The 24509-nt window shown below is 43.7% G+C and overlaps 1 protein-coding gene across 4 annotated transcripts in view; it reads right to left on the reverse strand.

Annotated features, from left to right (window-relative positions):
- The window catches only part of LOC106613021 (protein turtle homolog B), a 74023-nt gene extending 56253 nt beyond the window's left edge, over positions 1-17770 (reverse strand). For 2 of the 4 annotated variants that reach the window (XR_001330407.2, XM_014214851.2), the window contains exon 1: positions 17467-17770. Coding sequence is in view for 3 of the 4 variants with exons in the window: in XM_014214851.2 (XP_014070326.1) it covers positions 17467-17530 (64 nt within the window). In the remaining variant the exon portion in view is untranslated. The remainder of the gene's footprint in view (positions 1-17466) is intronic. The other 2 variants (XM_014214849.2, XM_014214850.2) reach the window with 2 other exon arrangements.
- Positions 17771-24509: the final 6739 nt, after the last annotated feature.

Here is a 24509-nt window from a genome sequence, read left to right on the forward strand (position 1 = left end):
ACCCCTGAAGGTCCTATGCATCAGTCAGTGATTGTGTTTACAATTTTAATCTGCTCTATCCGGTAGAAGAGTTAATCCACTTTATGTGATTTAGCCAGCACAGCTTTTGGACTGAAACAGAGCAGATTTAATCAAATTACACTTTTTGTTAAAGTGGAGCTGTGGTCTGCCAGTCACGGGCCTTACTTCTGAAATCTGCTCTGCCACTGTGTCTCTCTGGTAAGTAGTGCAAAAAAAGGCAGCATAAAAAAACATGGTTTAGAGTTAATGACTGACCCACTGGAACACATGTGCCATACGCCGAGTCACTGGACCCTGCACATGACCACAATTCAGCCTGTAACTAAGACCTAAAGCCGTAGCTAAACAAACCAGCAACACAGCCTACACAAGCATTATAAATATACTGAGGCTAAGTAGCCTATAAGTTAGACTCAAAGAGACCATTTACAGGGAAGGGAACGAGTTAAGAGCACCTATAATTGCAATCTAAAGCTAAATATGCATAGACTTATCATGCTTAATGAAAGTAAAGATTAGGCACTTTCAGTGTATATTCTAACTGATAATGGTGCAAAGCAGCAACGAACACACACTGATAAGATGCAGAAAATGGAAGGAGAACATCAGTAGCATCTGATTCGTCAGTGACAGAGAGGACTCAGTGAGAGGGGACGGAGTGGTGATGGCTGGAGGGCAGTAGACATGGAAGAGGGGACTGAGTGGTGATGGCTGGAGGATGGTAGACATGGTATAGGGGACTGAGTGGTGATGGCTGCAGGGTGGTAGACATGGTAGAGGGGACTGAGTGGTGATGGCCTTAACACCCCTATTTATTACACCTTCATAACATATTAGTTGTGCAGTATACTTTACCCACCCCATATTTCAATCTTAGACTATCTCCTCTCAGTTTTCACAGCACCCTTTTACAGTGTGTTGGAGCTGCCTAATGACTGGATCTATTTTCAGGAAACTAATCTATTCAGTTGGAGTCAGTCTGTAATAGACAACAAAGTATTTTTCTGTAGAAGACTTATCAGAGAATTTGATACTTCAAGAGGCTCAGTTTCCTGAAATCGTTCCCTCTTCTATCAATTTAACATATTTTTATTGACTCAACATGTGTCTTCCACACTAATAAAATAAAAGGGGTCTAGAGAGTTTAAAAGGTAATCATCAACTGCAACCCATGAGCAAGAGAAAAGCAATACATTATGTGAGCTACTTTACAAACACTGGTTAAGCTACATGAGCCACCCCTTTCATTTCACATTAGAATTCTTTGTTGTTGAACACTTCACATGTTTCATGTTATCACATTACTTTACATGTTGTCACATTTCATCACATTAACTTCACATGTGATCACATGAAAACATGAAATTCACATGGTCTATCCCTAAGGGACCAAGCAGGCCAAGTACTATCCACACAAGTTGAGGAATATAAAATATTATCCACATTGTTTGGCTTGAGAACTAAATGCTGTCACATTATAAAGCCTGCACTCTGGGCTTGGGGCACAGCAGTGCTGAAACCCATTGTTTCCCTGCAGACAGTTCAGGTTTCAGGAGTTCACGGATTCTGCCTAACATTATTTTTGGATCCTAGAGGAATTACCATAAAGACCCAGGATAATATACTGCCTGGCTAATAACTGCCCAATCGCTTTATGAGATCATCACAAGGGGACGATCAGCACAGGCCCAGTCACTGCTACCGCCGTTTTCATTTCCTTAATGGAGACACAGTGACCCGGCAGTGTTTATGGGAACTTTTTCAAGGGAACATATTTATGCTCTCAACAAGACATAAATGCCAGCTGTGCAAATCATGTTACAGGCCCTCCCTGTTCTAACCTCTGCTATATCTTCACAGGCTGAGCTTTTCTCAAAGACCAGGTGTCATCACTGAGGCACCAATACATCTAACAGAAAGATCACAAGTCAATATATTATAGCCTGCCCTATATTAGTTTAGTATTGTAACTAAGATAACAACCTTCTTAGGCATCCTTTTTATTAAATTTTTTATTTCACCTTTATTTAACCCGGTAGGCCAGTTGAGAACAAGTTCTCATTTACAACTGTGACCTGGCCAAGATAAAGCAAAGCAGTGCGACAAAAACAACACCACAGAGTTACACATAAACAAATGTACAGTCATTAACACAATAGAAAAATCTATGTACAGTGTGTGCAAATGTAGAAGATTAGGGAGGTAAGGCAATAAATAGGCCATAGAGGCAAAATAATTACAATTTAGCCTTAACACTAAGTGATAGATGTGCAGATGATGATGTGCAAATAGAGATACTGGGGTGCAAAAGAGCAAAAAGATAAATAACAATATGGGGATGCGGTAGTTGGATGTGCTATTTACAGATTGGCTGTGTACAGGTACAGTGATCGGTAAGCTGCTCTGACAGCTGATGCTTAAAGTTAGAGAGGGAGATATGAGTCTCCAGCTTCAGGGATTTTTGCAATTCGTTCCAGTCATTGGCAGCAGAGAACTGGAAGGAAAGGCGGCCAAAGTAGGTGATGGCTTTGGGGATGACCAGTGAAATACACCTGCTGGAGTGTGTGCTACGGGTGGGTGTTGCTATGGTGACCAGTGAGCTGAAATAAGGTGGGGCTTTACCTAGCAAAGACTTATAGATGACCTGGAGCCAGTGGGTTTGGCGATGAATATGTAGCGAAGGCCAGTCAACAAGAGCATACAGGTCGTAGTGGTGGGTAGTATATGGGGCTTTGGTGACAGAATGGATGGCAATGTGATAGACTACATCCAGTTTGCTCCGTAGAGTGTTGGAGGCTATTTTGTAAATTACATCACCGAAGTCAAGGATCGGTAAGATAGTCAGTTTTACGAGGGTATGTTTGGCAGCATGAGTCAAGGAGGCTTTGTTGCGAAATAGAAAGCTGAGTTTAGATTTCGTTTTGGATTGGAGATGCTTAATGTGAGTCTGGAAGGAGAGTTTACAGAGTCTAACCAGACACCTAGGTATTTGTAGTTGTCCACATATTCTAAGTCAGAACCATCCAGAGTAGTGATGCTAGTCGGGCATGCGGGTGCGTGCAGCAATCGGTTCAAGAGCATGCATTTAGTTTTACTTGCATTTAAAAGCAGTTGGAGGCCACGGAAGGAGTGTTGTATGGCATTGAAGCTCATTTGGAGGTTTGTTAACACAGTGTCCAAAGAAGGGCCAGATGTACACAGAATGATGTCGTCTGCGTAGAGGTGGATCAGAGAATCACCAGCAGCAAGAATGACATCATTGATGTATACAGAGAAAAGAGTCGGCCTGAGAATTGAACCCTGTGGCACCCCCATAGAGACTGCCAGAGGTCCGGACAACAGGCCCTCCGATTTGACACACTGAACTCTATCTGAGAAGTAGTTGGTGAACCAGGCGAGGTAATCATTTGAGAAACCAAGGCTATTGAGTCTGCTTATAAGAATGCGGTGATAGACAGAGTCAAAAGGCTTGGCCAGGTTGATGAAGGCGGCTGCACAGTACTATCTTTTATCGATGGCGGTTATGATATCGTTTAGGACCTTGAGCGTGGCTGAGGTGCACCCATGACCAGCTCGGAAACCAGATTACATAGTGGAGAAGGTATGGTGGGATTCGAAATGGTCGGTGATCTGTTTGTTAACTTGGCTTTCAAAGATTTTAGAAAAGCAGGGCAGGATGGATATAGGTCTATAACAGTTTGGGTCTAGAGTGTCTCCCCGTTTGAAAAGGGGGATGACCGCGGCAGATTTCCAATCTTTGGGGATCTCAGACAATACAAAAGAGAGGTTGAACAGGCTAGTAATAGGGGTTGCAACAATTAAAGCGGATAATTTTAGAAAGAGAGGGTTCAAATTGGACTGTTAGCTTAAGAGGCCCATCGGACAAATTCTTTGGCCACTGTACCTATTTTGCCAATTGGCCTGGACCCTTTCACCACATGGAGCCCTGCTGATCCACGATGACTGGTCTGCCGACGTTACAGCACGAGGGGGCTACAACTGACTTCTTCCGTCGCGACGTCCCTCTAAGGCCCTTCTGCTAGCTTGCTAGCCCCGGCCCACTAGCTGCCTGAATCGCCGTGTCTCCGGCCCGCCTGAGCCACTCACTGGACCCCTATGATCACTTGGCTACGCATGCCTCTCCCTAATGTCAATATGCCTTGTCCATTGAGGTTTTGGTTAGTAATTATTGCCTTATTTCACTGTAGAGCCTCTAGCCCTGCTCAACACACCTTAGTTAACCCTTTAATTCCACCTCCCACACATGCGGTGACCTCACCTGGTTTAAATTATGTTTCTTGAGACAATATCTCTCTCATCGTCACTCAATGCATAGGTTTACCTCAACTGTATTCACATCCTACCATACCTTTGTCTGTACATTATGCCTTGAATCTATTCTTCCACTCCCAGAAACCTGCTCCTTTTACTCTCTGTTCCGAACGTACTAGACGACCAGTTCTTATAGCCTTTAGCCGTATCCTTATCCTCCTCATCCTCTGGTATTGTAGAGGTTAATCCAGGTCCTGCAGTGCCTAGCTCCACTCCCACTCCCACTCCCCAGGCGCTCCCATTTGTAGACTTCTGTAACCGTAAAAGTCTTGGTTTCATAAATGTTTACATTAGAAGCCTCCTCCCTAAGTTTGTTTTATTCACTGCCTTAGCACACTCTGCCAACCCGGATGTCCTATCCGTGTCTGAATCCTGGCTTAGGAAGACCACCAAAACCCCTGAAATTTCCATCCCTAACTGTAACATTTTCCGACAAGATAGAACTGCCAAAGGGGGCGGAGTTGCAATCTAGCGGGCCGGGGCTAGCAGATGGGCCTTCGGCGACATCGCAACAGAAAAGCCTGTTGAAACCACCTCGGACAATTACGTCGGCAGACCAGTCGTGATGGATTGGCAGGGCTCTGTGTCGGCAATAAAGGGTCCAGGCCAATTGGCAAAAGAGGTATTGTAGCTGTCACGTCCTGGCCAGTATAAGGGTTAATTGTTATTGTAGTTTGGTCAGGACGTGGCAGAGGGTATTTGTTTTATGTGGTTCGAGGTGGTGTTTTGGTAAAAGGGCGTTTGATTTAGTATTTCCGGGTTTTTGGTTTATGATCTATGTTTATGTAATTCTATGTTTAGTCTAGGTAGTCTATTTCTATGTAGAGTTAATTGGGGTGGACTTCCAATTGAAGGCAGCTGTGTGGTGTTGCCTTTGATTGGAAGTCCTATATTAGTTGGGTGTGTTTGTCTGTTTAATTGTGGGAGATTGTTCTGTGTTTAGCCGTGTGCCTTGCAAGACTGTTATTTTGTCGTAGTGTTTCAGTGTACGTGTTTGTTGTTGTCAGTTTTCCTTCTTTATTTAATAAAGAGGATGAGTACACTCATTTCTGCTGCATTTTGGTCCTCCTTAACCGACGACAACCGTGACAGTAGCCCAAGAATTAGCTGGTAGACCTCTACCAGTTAGCTCAAGGCTAACTGGTTCTTGCTTCGGGACAAAGGCGCTAGCCAGCAGTAGCCACTCGAATTCAGCTAGCTAGCTGCGATGATCCAGTGTAATGGACCAGGGCTTGCGGCAGGAATCCGGTGATGAGGTAGAGAAAAAGCAGTCCGATATGCTCTGGGTTGTTATTGCGCTGTGCAGACTGGCAGGTATTTACATTTTAGTCATTTAGCAGACACTCTTATCCAGAGCAACTTACAGTAGTGAACGCATACATTTCATAATTTTTCTTTCTGTGCTGGCCCCCCGTGGTTATCGAACCCACAACCCTGGTGTTGCAAACACCATGCTCTACCAACTGAGCTACAGGGAAGGCCAGGTATTGACCGAGCTGAAGCTGGTTGGTGTCCGAGTTAACGGTGAAGACCGCTAGCAGTGGCTAACTGACTACTAGCTAGTAGCTAGTTAGCTGGCTAGCTTCTGTTGGGGGTTCCGATTCTAAAGTATAAAAATAGCAGATCCATACCACATTGGGTGAGGCTGGTTGCAGGAAAGTATATTCAGTTCGTAAATGGAAAGTGAGATTAGAATATACACTAAATATATACGGGGGAAAAACGAGGAAAACTAATATGTACACAGGACAAATACACGTCCAACTGCTACGCCATCTTGGAAAACATATAATTCAGCAACTACCTCATCTGTACAAGTATCCAACTCCTAACTGCAAGCAACAGTAGTGCTGATCCTGCTCATAACGAATTCCTGAAGGGACGACTTTATCCAGTACACTATGCTGCTGTCTGCATTTGCAGGTAAATTAGCTAAATCAGAGGCAGTCCATGTCCCAGAGCACAATGCAGGAGAATAATTCCAGATTATTTGGCACCAGTTAAATAGGCATGTTCACTACCAATACTAAAGCCAGTTACTCACTGCAAGCAGCCTCCTTCTGTTGCAGCTCACTTAATCAATAAAATTAATCTGTTCCGAGTCAATCAACATCTGTCCAGAGCAGAACATGAATGTTCACAGTAGAACAGCGGGGACAGTTAGGAGTTAAATCCGCTGGAGATTTCAACCAGCCTTTCGAGCTGCAGCAACGATAATGGCACTTGCATGAAAAGTACCCTTTACTGTACTTCCAATAATGATCACAGTTTTGTGTGTGTGGACTCTCCAGGCACTTTGCGCTGTAATTATGCAGCTAGAACAATAGCTGTGAAATATTTTGACATTATCGAAGTCCAATTTGAATAAATATAAATAATAAATGTACTACATTTGGAGACATTGTGGGGTTTTCATGTCACCCCAGGATGCCTAAATCCTCTTCCTGACACTGACTCAATCTGTGACAAATTTACCATCAGAACATTACAAGGGAGGGGATGGGGAACAGAAATGCTTTGGATCCTGGCAGTGCTACAGCACTACAACCCACTATCACAAATTATCCTGAAATAGACACCAATGACTTGGGAAATTCGTGACACACAAAAAGTAAAACAGTATACAGTCCATTTTAATCACAGATAAAGGCAGTAGGTTACTTAAGACAGAAACGATAGGAGGGAGGTTTGTTTGGGGAGGATGGGTGGGCGTATAACGTCAATGTCTAGCAACCCAAACGGTGCATGTTCAAATCACATGATGGACAACATTTTATCCACTTTGTAACTACTTACAATTGTTTTACTACTTAGATAGCATGTTAGCTAACCCTTTAACTACTTAGCTAGCATGTTACCTAACACTAACCTTAACCCCTAACGCTAACCTTAACCCATAATCCTAACCTTAACCCCTAGCCTAGCTAACGTTAGCCACCTAGCTAACGTTAGCCACAAAAAAATTGAATTAGTTATGAAGAAAATTGTGTACTGGATTATGAAGAAGAAACTTGTGTGGTGGACACAATTTTTTACAACTTTTTCATGTGCCTGTCACAAATGTCTATTTCACGATAATCTGTGATATGAAATCAGGTATTGAGCAAAGGTGAATATGACACTACAAGCACTTCAGTACCAGCACACATATGGTTATGGTGTATGTGATGCAAGGATATGAGCACAGATTAAACTGGACAGAACACACAATGTCCTGGATGTAATGGAATATAGACTAGACTAGAGAATGAATCTCAAGGACGTGCAGCGACTGGGCTGGATCGGCCACTGACAGGGTGGTAATTGAATGCCAGCCTGCATGTGCTGAAGGTCACATCAGAGAACAGTGTGTGTGTGTGTGTGTGTGTGTGTGTGTGTGTGTGTGTGTGTGTGTGTGTGTGTGTGTGTGTGTGTGTGTGTGGCAATGAGGTGCAATGCAATGAGTGTAGTCAGGACACATGGATAGGAGTGCCTAATGCACTGCATAGTAGGCTGCACACAGAGAAACAGCATGGATAGCTAACATGGACACTTACATATAATTAATGACAGATGACCACCTCCTACACAGGCAGCGTGAGACAATGATATGAGTGAACCAACGTCATAGACTGACCAGAAGCTGTGTGACTCACTCTCAGTTACACCCACTGGCGCCACATGGAGTCTGTCAAACCCAAGCTCAGCGTAGTACTACCAGACAGTCAGCCACAGTAAAAATACTAGTGTTGAATATAAGTCATCCCAGAACACACTGACAACCTAACATCAAAGTGTGACATACAAGTACAAAAGCCAATCCTATCCTTGTTGAGCTACTTATCAAACAAACATTGTAATAGCTGCCCTATAAATAGCTTTCCTAAAAAAAATCTGGATTTGTGGCACTAATACAAAAACATAAACCATATGAAAAGACAAACACAGACTGCAATCGAGAGGAATACATTACAGTGATAGTGATGCAGGGTGAGGCGGAAGGCAGGAAAGACAGACGGTGACAGAGCAAATGGGAGAGGAGAGACTTAATCATGACCTTTATAAATGGTAACATTATGTATTTGATCATGCAGGATCCTGGGCACCACAGAGTGGTATTGTAGTTGAATAATGGAGAAGTCTAACTTCACTGAAAAATGAATGAACCTTTAACCACTCTTCACAGAGAGGGAGACATGAACAAAGATTAACAATAAGCACATATAGGTAACCGACAAAATAAAGGAAACACCTACATAAAGTGTTTTAATAGGGCGCTGGGCCACCACGAGCCAGAAAAGCTTCAATGCAACTTGGCATAGATTCTACAAGTGTCTGGAACTCTATTGGAGGGATGCGACGCCATTCTTCCATGAGAAATTCCATTATTTAGTGTTTTGATGATGGTGTTGGAAAACGCTCTGTCAGGCATCACTCCAGAATCTCCCATAAGTGTTTAATTGGGTTGAGATCTGGTGACTGAGACAGCCATGGCATATGGTTCACATTGTTTTCATGCACATCAAACCATTCAGTTACCACTCGTGCCCTTTGGATATCATCCTATGGGGGCATAGCTATGGTAGCCAAAATAATGGTCTGCCCACCATTTTTATACATGACCCTAAGAATGATAGAATGTTAATTGCTTAATTAACCCAAGAATTAACCCAGGAAGCACCCACTTTCAATATACTTTGTATCCCTCATTTACTCAAGTGTTTCCATTATTTTGGCAGTTACCTGTATGTCAAGTAGGTTACTTATCAACCTCTCCAAAATCTCCAACTGAGTACTGATAACATCTATACGTAAAAGTGATGACAACAGAGGAAAAAAATGCTCTTTCTTATTATCAGGAATACGGCTGCAGAATTCCAGGAACGTTCAATAGATTCCCTGGTTTTACCGAAATCCAGGTTGTAGGATTCCCCGGGAATCAGGAGGGAATAAGTAAGAATTCCAGAATTCTTCAACCTGGATTTCTGGAAAACAAGGGAATTTATAGAAAATGTGGGGAATTTTGCAACCCTAAGCTGGAATCATTGTCTGGAGAAGGCAACCTTAGATTTCGCAGCCTCTCTCTCTACATTATGATTCAAAAAATACCCTTCATGACAGGGAACACATTATGCAGATTTGAAATCCTATACTTTACCTTCTACTCGATGCCAGCTAGTGGGCCCTTCCTTCTATGCACAACATATGCTATTGAGCACAGCACACTACCCTACATGGAAAGCAGCCTCATGAACACTACATCCTACACAGGCTGCCCACTACTACACAACACAGACAAGAGGCCATGCCACCGCAGGCTAGCTGCCTACTATCTCTGAAACACCAGTGGCATTGAGCTGACAGACAGAGACCTGGGTGTCATATACCTTTAAAACACATCTCTAGCCTGACAGCCCAGTGTTGTGAGCCAGCACAGCCTAGTCAGTCTCTCTCCCCTCCACTCTCTGTGGCCCTCTGTAGCTGCATGTCCCCCTCAGACAAGCACAGACCAATTAAGGAAGGGCCCCAGCCCTCACTCAACAATGAGCTGACACCTGCTCTTGCCTGGGCACTGGGCACAGAGAGGGGGTGTGAAACGGGCCAGGCGTGCCAGAGGCCCAAAGGCCAGCTCAACACTGTGAAGCACTGCCAGAGGTGCACCTTACAGGAAATCAGGATATACGGCGGGTGGTACCTGCCCTGCCCTGTGCCAGCCAGGAGTTGTAAGTCACTGACATTTCCCCCATGCTAACACGGATCGAGTCACAGACTCAACTTCCTTCCTTTTTTAAACAAGTAGCAGATTCTTCAGCGATAATAACCTGATAGATGATTTGCATCAAGAAGCATGCTTATTAGCACTTTCATATGGCTTGTCTAATTGCAGTTGGTTATGGAAAATTATGTTTATTCAACATCGATAAATCAAAGAAATTGCACTGCCCTCAAGAACAAGTGTGAGTGATGGAATCTGCTCGATAAATGTCTCTCTGTCTCTACCCTCTCTCTCTGTCTACCCTCTCTCTCTCTCTGTCTCTACCCTCTCTCTCTGTCTCTACCCTCTCTCTCTCTGTCTCTACCCTCTCTCTCTCTGTCTCTACCCTCTCTCTCTCTGTCTCTACCCTCTCTCTCTCTACCCTCTCTCTCTCTCTCTGTCTCTACCCTCTCTCTCTCTCTCTGTCTCTACCCTCTCTCTCTGTCTCTACCCTCTCTCTCTCTGTCTCTACCCTCTCTCTCTCTACCCTCTCTCTCTCTCTCTGTCTCTACCCCTCTCTCTCTCTCTGTCTCTACCCTCTCTCTCTGTCTCTACCCTCTCTCTCTGTCTCTACCCTCTCTCTCTCTCTCTCTCTCTGTCTCTACCCTCTCTCTCTGTCTCTACCCTCTCTCTCTCTCTCTGTCTCTACCCTCTCTCTCTGTCTCTGTCTCTACCCTCTCTCTCTGTCTCTACCCTCTCTCTCTCTCTCTGTCTCTACCCTCTCTCTCTCTGTCTCTACCCTCCCTCTCTCTCTCTCTCTCTCTCTGTCTCTACCCTCTCTGTCTCTGTCTCTACCCTCTCTCTCTCTCTGTCTCTACCCTCTCTCTCTCTCTGTCTCTACCCTCTCTCTCTCTCTGTCTACCCTCTCTCTCTCTGTCTCTACCCTCTCTCTCTCTCTCTGTCTCTACCCTCTCTCTCTCTCTGTCTACCCTCTCTCTCTCTGTCTCTACCCTCTCTCTCTGTCTCTACCCTCTCTCTCTGTCTCTACCCTCTCTCTCTGTCTCTACCCTCTCTCTCTCTGTCTCTACCCTCTCTCTCTCTCTGTCTCTACCCTCTCTCTCTCTCTGTCTACCCTCTCTCTCTGTCTCTACCCTCTCTCTCTGTCTCTACCCTCTCTGTCTCTGTCTCTACCCTCTCTCTCTCTCTGTCTCTACCCTCTCTCTCTGTCTCTACCCTCTCTCTCTGTCTCTACCCTCTCTCTCTCTGTCTCTACCCTCTCTCTCTCTGTCTCTACCCTCTCTCTCTCTCTGTCTACCCTCTCTCTCTCTGTCTCTACCCTCTCTCTCTCTCTGTCTCTACCCTCTCTCTCTGTCTCTACCCTCTCTCTCTCTCTGTCTACCCTCTCTCTCTCTGTCTCTACCCTCTCTGTCTCTGTCTCTACCCTCTCTCTCTCTCTGTCTCTACCCTCTCTCTCTGTCTCTACCCTCTCTCTCTCTGTCTCTACCCTCTCTCTCTCTACCCTCTCTCTCTCTCTCTGTCTCTACCCTCTCTCTCTCTCTCTGTCTCTACCCTCTCTCTCTGTCTCTACCCTCTCTCTCTCTCTCTCTGTCTCTACCCTCTCTGTCTCTGTCTCTACCCTCCCTCTCTGTCTCTACCCTCTCTCTCTCTCTCTGTCTCTACCCTCTCTCTCTCTCTGTCTACCCTCTCTCTCTCTGTCTCTACCCTCTCTCTCTGTCTCTACCCTCTCTCTCTCTGTCTCTACCCTCTCTCTCTCTGTCTCTACCCTCTCTCTCTCTCTGTCTACCCTCTCTCTCTCTGTCTCTACCCTCTCTCTCTCTGTCTCTACCCTCTCTCTCTCTGTCTCTACCCTCTCTCTCTGTCTCTACCCTCTCTCTCTCTCTGTCTCTACCCTCTCTCTCTGTCTCTACCCTCTCTCTCTCTGTCTCTACCCTCTCTCTCTGTCTACCCTCTCTCTCTCTCTGTCTCTACCCTCTCTCTCTCTCTGTCTACCCTCTCTCTCTCTGTCTCTACCCTCTCTCTCTCTCTGTCTCTACCCTCTCTCTCTGTCTCTACCCTCTCTCTCTCTGTCTCTACCCTCTCTCTCTCTGTCTCTACCCTCTCTACCCTCTCTCTCTCTGTCTCTACCCTCTCTCTCTCTCTCTCTGTCTCTACCCTCTCTCTCTGTCTCTACCCTCTCTCTCTCTCTCTCTGTCTCTACCCTCTCTCTCTCTGTCTCTACCCTCTCTACCCTCTCTCTCTCTGTCTCTACCCTCTCTCTCTCTCTCTCTGTCTCTACCCTCTCTCTCTCTGTCTCTACCCTCCCTCTCTGTCTCTACCCTCTCTCTCTCTCTGTCTCTACCCTCTCTCTCTGTCTCTACCCTCTCTCTCTCTGTCTCTACCCTCTCTCTCTGTCTACCCTCTCTCTCTGTCTACCCTCTCTCTCTCTCTGTCTCTACCCTCTCTCTCTGTCTACCCTCTCTCTCTCTCTCTCTGTCTCTACCCTCTCTCTCTCTCTCTCTGTCTCTACCCTCTCTCTCTGTCTCTACCCTCTCTCTCTGTCTCTACCCTCTCTCTCTGTCTCTGTCTCTACCCTCTCTCTGTCTCTACCCTCTCTCTCTCTCTGTCTCTACCCCCTCTCTCTCTCTCTCTCTCTCTGTCTCTACCCCCCTCTCTCTCTCTCTCTCTGTCTCTACCCCCTCTCTCTCTGTCTCTGTCTCTACCCTCTCTCTGTCTCTACCCTCTCTCTCTCTCTCTCTGTCTCTACCCTCTCCCTCTCTCTCTGTCTCTACCCTCTCTCTCTCTCTGTCTCTACCCTCTCTCTCTCTCTGTCTACCCTCTCTCTCTCTGTCTCTACCCTCTCTCTCTCTCTGTCTCTACCCTCTCTCTCTCTCTGTCTACCCTCTCTCTCTCTGTCTCTACCCCCTCTCTCTCTCTCTCTCTCTGTCTCTACCCCCTCTCTCTCTGTCTCTGTCTCTACCCTCTCTCTGTCTCTACCCTCTCTCTCTCTCTCTCTCTGTCTCTACCCCCTCTCTCTCTGTCTCTACCCTCTCTCTCTCTCTGTCTCTACCCTCTCTCTCTCTCTGTCTACCCTCTCTCTCTCTGTCTCTACCCTCTCTCTCTCTCTGTCTCTACCCTCTCTCTCTCTCTGTCTACCCTCTCTCTCTCTGTCTCTACCCTCTCTCTCTCTGTCTCTACCCTCTCTCTCTCTGTCTCTGTCTCTACCCTCTCTCTCTCTCTACCCTCTCTCTCTCTCTCTCTCTACCCTCTCTCTCTCTACCCTCTCTACCCTCTCTCTCTCTACCCTCTCTCTCTCTCTACCCTCTCTCTCTCTCTACCCTCTCTCTCTCTCTCTCTCTCTGTGTCTCTGTACTCCCTCTCTCTCTGTCTCTACACTCCCTCTATCACTCTCTCTCCACCCTCTCTCTCTCTCTCTCTCTCTGTCTCCACCCTCTCTGTCTCTACCCTCTCTGTCTCTCTGTCTCTACACTCCCTCTCTCTCTGTCTCTACACTCCCTCTCTCTCTGTCCCTACACTCCCTCTCTCTCTGTCTCTACACTCCCTCTCTCTGTCTCTACACTCCCTCTATCACTCTCTCTCCACCCTCTCTCTCTCCACCCTCGCTCTCTCTCTCTCTCTACCCTCTCACTCTGCCACACTCAGTCTCACTCACTATGTCAATAACACTACATTACATCTCTTAAATTCTGCTGAGACGAATAATATGACTGTTATTTTTCCCTATTTAAATCTTTGGAACCTCCCTGTTCAATGATGGAATCAATTTTCCTCTTGACTGCCTGAGCAGTGCTTGCGGTTTTACTACTCCTGGGATTCTCGTGAGACCCTTCCCTTTTTCCACATTTTGTTACATTACAGCCTTATTACATGTATTTTTTCCCTTGTCAATCTACATAATACCCCATAATGGAATAGCGAAAACAGGTTGTTAGATTGATGAGGGAAAAAAACTATTTCATCCATTTTAGAATAAGGCTGTAATGTAACAAAATGTGGAAAAGGTCAAGGGGTCAGAATACTTTTTGAAGGCACTGTATATTTAAAATATATGGGGGATTGGAAATTATGCAGACAATTACATTGATAGAAGCCACAATCTATTTGCAATATTAAAGCTGATCCACCCCCTAAAAAAGAAAAAAGAAAAATAAGAAAAGAGGACTGGGGGCTTCAATCAGGCCTGTTCCTCATACTGGCTTTCCCAGAATGCTCCAGGCTTTGTTTGCAGGGAGATTCCACTGGGAGCGAACTGGCCGAGGCGAAAGGAGTGGTTGCAGCAGAAAGAGCTGGCACATGCACAGTGCTGTGCTGGCAGAAGTCTGCCTTCCACAGCTTGAGCACAGGGCTTTCTCTAGGCTGGGTTTACAAGCTTTACTCCCATGATTGGGAGAGTAAATAGAGCATATGCCTGACAGTGAATGAGTGAGGGTATAGGTTGTATGTCCGAGTGAATGTGGGCTCCCGAGTGGCACAGCGGTCTATGGCACTGCATCTTAGTGCTAGAGGCGTCACTACAGACACCCTGGTTTGAATCCAGGCTGTATCACAACCGGCCGTGATTGGGAGTCCCATAGGGCGCCTCACATTTGGCCCAACATCCCCCGGGTTTGGCCGGTGTAGGCCATCATTGTAAATAAGAATTTGTTCTTAACTGACTTGCCTAGTTAAATAAATGTTAAAAATGCATGTGAGTGAGGTATCTGTAGGTTAATGGGTGCTATAGACGAGTGAATGATTTCAGAGAACGGTTGAATGAATGAGTGAGAGAGAGAGAAGAGACTAGATGTGGGACTGACTGTATCCTTCTCTAAGGCAGAGGAAGGCAGTAATGGTACAGTAGGATGAAACACATAGTGCCAGGGACTGGGAATGGGGTCATTTCCATTTAAACTTGAGTCAATTCTGGAGATAAATTCAAATGTAATGAATGCCCATAGTCCAAGGATCATTTTTTCTGAATTAATTTTCTGAATTGATTGGAAATGGAAATGGATTGACCCCAACCTTGCTAGGGGCACTACCCTCTGCCCTGACATCTTACTTCATCTACCAACATGCCTAACGCAGAGATCGCAAAAGCAACAGCCAAAGGATGCAGACAGCCTTAGAAAGTATACCAATTGTATAAATATTTTTCCACAAAAGCTGTTTAAACTAATATTTACATAGGTTGTTTTCAGATTTGTACAATCACATTTCAGCGGTTGACATTTCTCTAAAACAGTTTTTATGCAATAATAAATCCTAACCATTGAGGCCTAAACCAACAGAGTAACAACAACATACATGGCGGGATTAAAAAGTAAAACCAACATTGTATAGCCACTGGTAATACCTATTTCAGGGATGGAACAGACAACCCTGAATGTGACCACTACATGAGAGACCAGGGCAGGTATTGAATTATCAAAGAAACAGCAAGAAAGGAAATAATAATGTATGTTTTGACTAACTAAAATCGAATTATGTTTCATTTAGAAAAAACTATTTATATTGTGTCGAACCCCTGGCCCTCACAAATCATACAAATTAACAATTCTAATCCTCAATTGTCAAATGAGACAGAAAGCAGAGTAATTTTAAACAGAGGATGAAGGGTCATTGAGCTCAGTCATCATCATGTGACAGCTCGAGAAAGCACTCCCCCATCTGGACACTATTGGAAGAGCAAGGTTAAATCAGTCCATGGGTCAACACAGTGTTTTCATTCAAATGTGAACAAACTTGCATAATTGATATTGTAAATGTTAAACATTCCTTGCTCCACTCCAGACCATTTGGTAAACACCTCTGATGGGCACTGCACCAGTCACAACGCCCCTATCCACATCGACTGGACCGCAGTGGAGAAAGTGAAAAGCTTCAAGTTCCTCGGCGTACACATCACCGATGATCTGAAATGGTCCACCCAGACAGACAGTGTGGTGAAGGAGGCTGAAGACATTTGGCTTGGCCCCTAAGACCCTCACAAACTTTTACAGATGCACAATTGAGAGCATCCTGTCGGGCTGTATCACTGCCTGGTATGGCAACTGCACTGCCCGCCACCACAGGGCTCTCCAGAGGGTGGTGCGGTCTGCCCAACGCATTTCCGGGGCACACTGCCTGCCCTCCAGGACACCTACACCACCCGATGTCACAGGAAGGCCAAAAAGATCATCAAGGACATCAACCACCTGAGCCACTGCCTGTTCACCCCGCTACCATCCAGAAGGCGAGGTCAGTACAGGTGCATCAAAGCTGGAACCGAGAGACTGAAAAACAGCTTCTATCTCAAGGCCATCTGACTGTTAAATAGCTATCACTAGCCAGGTACCACCCAGCTACTCAACCCTGCACCTTAGAGGCTACTGCCCAATATATAGAGACATGGAATCACTGGGCACTTTAATAATGGAACACTAGTCAATTTAATAAAGTGTACATACTGTTTACTCATTTCATATGTATATACTGTATTCTATTCTACTGTATTTAAGTCAAAGCCACTCCGACATTGCTCGTCTTAATATTTATATATTTTTTAACTCCCTTCTTTTACTGTAGATTTGTGTGTATTGTTGTGAATTGTTAGATATTACTGCACTGTTGGCGCTAGGAACACAAGCACTTCACTACACCCGCAATAACATATGCTAAATATGTGTATGTGACCAATACAATTTGATTAGATTTTATTTTATTTGTCAGTTACTGACACATCACACACAGCAGTTACATACCCTCTGAAATGGAATTTAAACAGACAAAATTCATAACATTAAATGAATACATTCATGCACATAGAAATTCCAATGTTATGTGACAATATTGCTGCATTTCGTGACGAGTTACTTTCCCATGCTGGAAACTAGTGTAGCGTCACACCCCTTTTGGCAAAATGATCACATTTGAGACTGCTGACACCTCTACTGATCATGACAGATTTTTTTCTAAAGCAAATAACAGAACAAAATGTATTTTTGGCCTTTTATCTGACACATCTGAAACACATGCTCCTGGCTGTATAGGCTACTATCACCGAGCATAGCACTATGTACTTACAGTAGAGACAGTAATATGCTCGTAGTATTTCTCTGCTCAAATAATGGAGCAATTTTTTTATACAGAATTATGCAATATTATGTCTCACATCTTTCCTTTCAAATGTGAGATTTTACTCTTTAGGCTGTATTACATAATTACATGATACGGAGTAGGCTAATATTTAAATAAATTATTTCGAAAAAAAACAATTAACCAAGGCACAACTTTCACGTGACTAGAGAAAATGCAGCCATTTAAATCAATGAAATACAGCTATTTCGTTTATCTACCAATATAGAATGAGCATGCTATGCAAACGCCAGCAGCAAACCCACATGCAGACGCTCAAAATCATATATTATGGGCGGCACAAAATATATTGCACTTCAACTCACCTTGAGCGGCCGTTCCTCTGGTGCTGAAAACACTTGCTATCAAAGTGGCCACATACCAAATCATAGTACTATTGCCGACCAGCTATTACCACGCAAAGTGCCCCGTTCAACGAATCTTTCATATTCGACATTGCACAGCGCGCGCTCTTATCGATGCCTTTTTATTCATATTCTATGCACTTTCCTCTCGGCGATTCCCTTCATCCCTTCCCTCCCCCGTCCTTCCGTCCGCATCCTCTCCCGAAGAGACAGAGCACCTGCACCGCCGCGATTGTAGTAGACGGAACTGTTTTACGAGCGCATAGTGAAACCAAGTGTGATATTTTAGCCAAAAGCTCCGCCTCTTCTTTCATTGGATTGGTTGCTGATAGAGGATTTGGGGCGTGTATTGGTTATTCTTCCGCCCCTTACTATGCGAATGACAGGAGAACATACGCGTACCAATTCAAGGTGAGTTGAAGCGTGCCGTAGTAGTGGAACCGCAGTATCATGCGCATTGACAGAGAGCAGAGTCCGCATCTTTAAACGCCTGCCTTGAAGTGTTCCTTATCAAGTGCCACCATCATTGTTAAATACTGACCAGTCTATTGAGAGCCTTTGAACATGCATTCATTATTCATGTCAATGTTGGCATATCTATTCATGCTGCGAGCTATGATGGTGATGCGCAAGAGCCATGATGTCTGTGCTGTGCCTGAGTCTCTCCTCTGTCTGTCGCTCATTCACAGCCTCGAGCAGTGGTCATGTCGCTGTCACCGGGTTAAAACGTTCCTTTTCTGCAACTACAACCTCAGCTAATGTGTTGGGTGTGGCGACAGATGCCAACATTGTTTTACCCCTGTTTCTTCGAGGACTGCAGGGAGGTTGCCTTGTCAGCTAATGCTCCCAATCCATCTGTAGCATAGCTACACATGGCATAGTGTTGAAACCGTATCAGCACGCTCATTTTACATCTCCATTCAGTGAAAATGTGGAGAGATATGAAGATACACTTTTTCCAAACACTGCACATGACATAAACAAATCAAAATGACAGAAATGTTTTTTTATATCCCTCAGAAAAATTATCTAGAATCTAATGTACTTCTCCATCAATTCAAAATTGTGTTATTTTCCTATCCATATATGGATAAAAGCAGTTTACTTGGTTTTCTGTATCTTTAAGGTACTTACTATGTCTTATTCCAGTGAATGATAGGCTTAATATTGCACATGCAGTTTCCTCAGTAAAATGATAGCAATTCAGAAAGTGTGGCTTTAAAGGTGTCAGCTCCTGCTTATCATGACACACAACGCAATTCTTTCACTGACTACTCCCCAGAATTATGGACAGATACAGTGCATTCAGAAAGTATTCAGATCCCTTGACTTTTTCCACATTTTGTTACGTTACAGCCTTATCCTGCCATCCAGGACCTCTATACCAGGCGGTGTCAGAGGAAGGCCCTAAAAATTGTTAAAGACTCCAGCCACCCTAGTCATAGACTGTTCTCTCTGCTACCGCACGGCAAGCGGTACCGGAGCGCCAATTCTAGGTCCAAGAGGCTCCTAAACAATTTCTACCCCCAAGCCTTAAGACTCCTGAACAGCTAATCAAGTGGCTACACAGACTATTTGCATTGCCCCCTCCCCCCACGTTCTGGAACTCTTCTGCTACTCTCTGTTATTATCTATACATAGTCACTTTAATAACTCTACCTACATGTACATATTACCTCAATTACCTCGACACGGTGGCCCCCACATTGACATTGTACTGGTGACCCCTGTATATATTGTTATTTACGGCTGCTCTTTAATTATTTGGTATTCTTATCTCTTACTTTTTTTTTGTATTTTCTTAAAACTGCATTGTTGGTTAAGGGCCTGTAAGTAAGCATTTCACCTGTTGTATTCGGCGTATGTGACAAATAAAATTTGATTTGATTCTAAAATGTATTAAACCGTTTTTTCCCATCATCAATCGACACACAATACACCATCATTACAAAGCAAAAACAGTTTTTTAGACATTTTTGCAAATGTGTATATATAAATAAAAAATTATAACTGCACTGTAAATACTCTATCTGAGAAATAAATAGCATTTTAGGGACAAAATTGAGACTAATGTTGATTGGACTGTATCCTATATCACCAACCATAAGCCATTCAGGAGTTTAGAAAGACATTACAAGGCAATGACAGGGACATTTTCCAGGCTTTGTAGAGAGAGTTGGGCTACAATACGGTAAACAACTCCAATTAGAAGTGATTAATTTGACGCCCTGTTGAGGCACATGCAATGCATTGGGTTGTGAAACTCAGAGCAATCAAAACAAGTTCACTGGGTACAGTTTGAGCTAACTGCTATCTGGTTCACAGCATTCATTATCCCCGCTGATGATTTTCTCATGGGCTCATCCTGTTGTCCTACCAGGGGAAACATTTAGCCACACAATAGACAACTGTGTATCCGGGACAATATGAAACATTGCCTGGAGGACCAGCAGTATTGTAATAGAGGTCTCTGCCCTGGAAGGGTGGTGAACTGGTGAATCTAAAATGCCAGTGCCAAACATATTTCTATGGTGCCAACACTCCACATACTTTCACGACTGGATGGATATCACGTTTGACTATGTTGGGAGCTTTGGGTAACACTGTTCTTTTTTAAACCATGGTCAGCGAAGCCATTTATTTTGTCACTCTTGATTAGGAGAAAGTGCCTTTGTAGAAGAGGAAACAGAGTTTTGGGCAGGAACAAGTGATGAAATCAAGGGATGACAGCGTGGAAATATCTATCCTCTGAATTCTTGTGTTCGTAAATGTTCTTAGAGATCGTCTGATGTCTGTGACAGAGAATTCTGACAAGTTAATACTCAGGGCTGGAAGATGTTGCTTGCTTTATCTTGCATGAGCCTCATTTGACAAGGTGACAGAAATATAATGTGGGTACATTTGTAAAATGGCAAACACCTTTTCCATGGCAAATTGCGAAATTAAAACATGTAAGAAAGTATGTTTTTTATTTGTCATTGATAGGTCCATTGAAATGGTCCTGGATGACAAAGCCATTTGTAGGGTGGAGCTGCCCACATTGTCCCAATTACTGTCATGGGACAGGTGCAGTAGTGCCCCCCCCCCCTCGCACGCTCTCTGACTGCTGCATGGCAAACTGAGTACAATACAAGGTCATTTAATTTCTCACTCTCTCTCTTGCTCTCTCTCTCTCTCTCTCTCGCTCTCTCTCGCTCTCTCTCTCTCTGTCTCTCTCTATCTCTCTCTGTCTCTCGACCATGGCCTAAAGTTGCAGGAGTGCTGACACATCGCCTTTTCCTGACCAGAACATCTCATGACCCTCTGGGACTGTAAAAATGGATAAGTACTGTACAGGGTCTGTTTCCACGGCGACACCAACATGGCATGATGGTATTAGCCCAGCTTTATGAGGCAGTAGGAGACAGATAGATAGACAGACAGAAAGACTGTTTGGCCGGTCGAGACAGCAGCAGTGTGATGATTTCTTTTAGATTAGGGTGACAGACTCCGGCAGTTGAAAGTTGATGTAATCTCCTCTTATGCAACCAAAATTGTACATCTCTTCTTTAGAGCATCATTACTGTAACAGGTTGTTGCCAATATTGTGAGTTTTAGGAAAATCATGTTTTTATTATGAATAACTATAAGTTGTTACGATAGTATTAGCATGTTAGTACCTAGGCTAATGTGATGTTATTTTAAGTGCCATTATATGATGATATTGTCTGTTTGGCCAATAGTTATTCTCTAGTTATTTACTACACAGTATTAACAAAGCAGGTGTTAAGTATGTAGTTCTTAAATCCCAGTAAGTCTATGGAGACACATAGGCCTACTGTATGCCAATGGCTCCCATTGACAAATGGAACCGGATAAGAGTGCACATTTGTGTTAAGATCACACCATTTGTTGTCCTACAATCCCCCGACTTTTACATTGGTGTCAATAGAGGTTTATCAAAAGCCTAACATAGGCTAGTGTGGTTAGAGTGGCATACATTTTAGACTGTAGGTTTGTCATGCTAGTGGCCATGCAGAGATTACATGTTCTGGCTTTCTGCATCTAGACATCATCTGTCACAGTGAAAGTGCCAACCCACAATGGCACCAATGCATGCTAATCCTCACCCAGCCACACGTGATTCCTACAAGGGCAGCTTGAGTTGGGAATTAAACAGCCTTTCCCAAATGATTACAGTCACATTTCTCAAACATCTGTTGCCCTGAGTGGGGACATGCATGGCGGGAGAGCTCTCCAGGGGTGGAGTTGTATAGGACCTACTCATGGGGCCAAGGGAGTGACACCTGTCCGTTGCTCATTGTTTGAACAAATACTGTAGTAATCCAATCTATGCCAAATATGGCAAAAAGATCTGAACTCATAATATCTGGTTGTTTTATTAAGCTTGAGGTAATGTCATTTACCAGCCTGGTTTTATAGACTTGACGTAACAATAGTAAATGTAAATTGGAGCGCTACAATTAGTATGATATGTTACGTTTGGCATGGTTACATAAGACAGATGGTTACTTAAGACTAAAACGAAAATATAGTGGTTGGTTGGGGTGGATGGATGGGGGTATAATGCAAAGTTAATGTTAGCAAGCTAGCTAATGTTAACCACCTAGCATTTGTAACATATAATACGAATTGCAATCCGTAACATATCATACAAAATTGGCGATGGATATCCACAAATGAATACATACCATAAGAAACTTAACATATCATACTAAATGGAGTGTTCTCAGATTTACATACAGAATAATACGAAATGCTCTGAGACCAGGTTGCATTTACAGTAGCTTGAAATAGTTTTGTGAATGGGTACTCTTCTCTTAGTAATCATATGTTTTCTTGGCCTGGTATCCATCTGTTTGAACTTCAACCAGCCAACTTGTCTGACGTGTGTTCACTGTCATGCCATACAGTACCAAGTACTTGGCTAAAGCACAAACTTATCCGGCTACCAGACTTGAGTTTTCTTTCTCCTTATAGGCATGTATTGCCCTTTTTTGTCCTCAATCTGCAGTGTGTTTCCGTTATGTTTGAAGTAGAAAATTGTGTCCTTGGCATTGATGCAGGACAGCCAATAGGTGCCAGGAAAAGACTCATTCCCAGAAGCCACAACATGGCACACCAAATATGTTTAAGGCAGAATAGTGAGGACGGTTTCTCACAGTGTGTATGTGCTCTATGGCCAAAATATGGTGTTTGGCGTTGTGTGTAATTATATCCATGCTAATGTAGCGTGTAAGCTTGTTTTCATGTACACAGTTCAAGGGTAGTGACATTGCAGTGGAAACTCAGTCATTGTCTCTTACATATGCATGGATTTTAAATTGTCATGGTAGAAATATTATTAAATCTGTATAGTGCCTTACAGTAATTTCCAATGTAGCTATAGTCTTGGTTGCTTAATTAGTTTAAACTGGTGAATGACATCTCACCACTGCAATGTGTAGCAAGCACACAAGCTTAAAATGGCAGCTGTACATCACCTATAGTACGGTATTTGGGTGCTACACATTTAAGCAAGTTATCCCCTAAGAGCCCCTTATTATTTGCACAGACTCTCTTGCACTTGCTCTATGCACACTCACTGGAGTCTAGCCACACACTCACACATACTACATTGACACTCCACCCCTGTCATGACTTCCACCGAAGTTGTTCCCTCTCCTTGTTCGGGCGGTGTTCGACCGTCGACGTCACCGACCTTCTAGCCATCGCTGATCCATTTTTCATTTTCCATTGGTTTTGTCTTGTCTTCCGTCACACCTGGTTCCAATCCCATCAATTACATGTTGTGTATTTAACCCTCTGTTTCCCCTCATGTCCTTGTCGGAGATTGTTTATTGTAAGTGTTTGTGTACGTCTGTACTGGTGTGCGTCGGGTTATGTTACCCATTGATTTGTATTATTATGTTTTCCAGTGGAGGTTTTTGTAAATAAACTGCGCCGTTGGAAATACAGTTATTTCTCTCCTGCGTCTGACTTCTCTGCCGCCAGTTAAACACCCTTACAACCACAAACATACATCCTTCACACACTTCACATACGCTGCTGCTACTCTGTTTATTATCTATCCTGATTGCCTAGTCACTTTTACCTACATGTACGTTTTACCTCAACTACCTCGTACCCCTGCACATTGACTCAGTACCGGTACTCCTTGTATATAGCCTCATTACTGTTATTTCCTTTTACATTTTTAGCAATTTTTTAAACTTTTTAACTCTGCATTGTTGGGAAAGGGTTCGTAAGTAAGCATTTCACGGTAAAGTCTACACCTGTTCTATGACAAATAACATGTGACAAATAATATTTGTGTAAGAACAATGTAAGAAATCACACATTTTCAGACAAGCCCAATGTCTACCACATTGAACCTTGTCAACTCTCTCTCAAATGTTGTCACGTCCTGACCCTTGTAAGATGTCATTTTCTATAGTAGAGTAGGTCAGGGCGTGACAGGGGGTGTCTTTGGGTGGGTTTCTATGTTATCTATTTCTATGTGGTTATTCTAGGTTTCTATTTCTATGTTGGGGTTTTTGGGATGATCTCCAATTTAAGGCAGCCGGTCCTCGTTGTCTCTAATTGGAGATCATATTTAAGCAGGGTTTTTTTTTCCACTTGTGTTTGTGGGTTGTTATCTTTTGAGTAGTGTTTATTTCTCTCTGTGTCACGGTTTGTTGTTTTTCAAGTTATTTGTGTATTGCAACGTTTCACGGAAATAATAAATATGTGGAACTACAACCGTGCTGCACTTTGGTCCGATCCTTTAGACAACCGTGACAAATGTAGCTTACTCTGTCCTCTCTACCTCCCCAAGATCTTTAAGGAAAATATAGCTTTTTTTTAACCAAATCTCTATTTTTGTAAATGTAAATGGTATGTTATAGAAGAGTCCAGACACTTTTTGGGCAATTTCACTTGGTTTTGAGAAACTTACCACACCAGTGATAGACTTCCTCAGGCTCGCTCTGCAGTGCCAGGGCACAGAAAACTTTAACAAAGGC

This window comes from Salmo salar, chromosome ssa09, assembly GCF_905237065.1.
Source record: "Salmo salar chromosome ssa09, Ssal_v3.1, whole genome shotgun sequence".
NCBI lineage: Eukaryota > Metazoa > Chordata > Actinopteri > Salmoniformes > Salmonidae > Salmo > Salmo salar.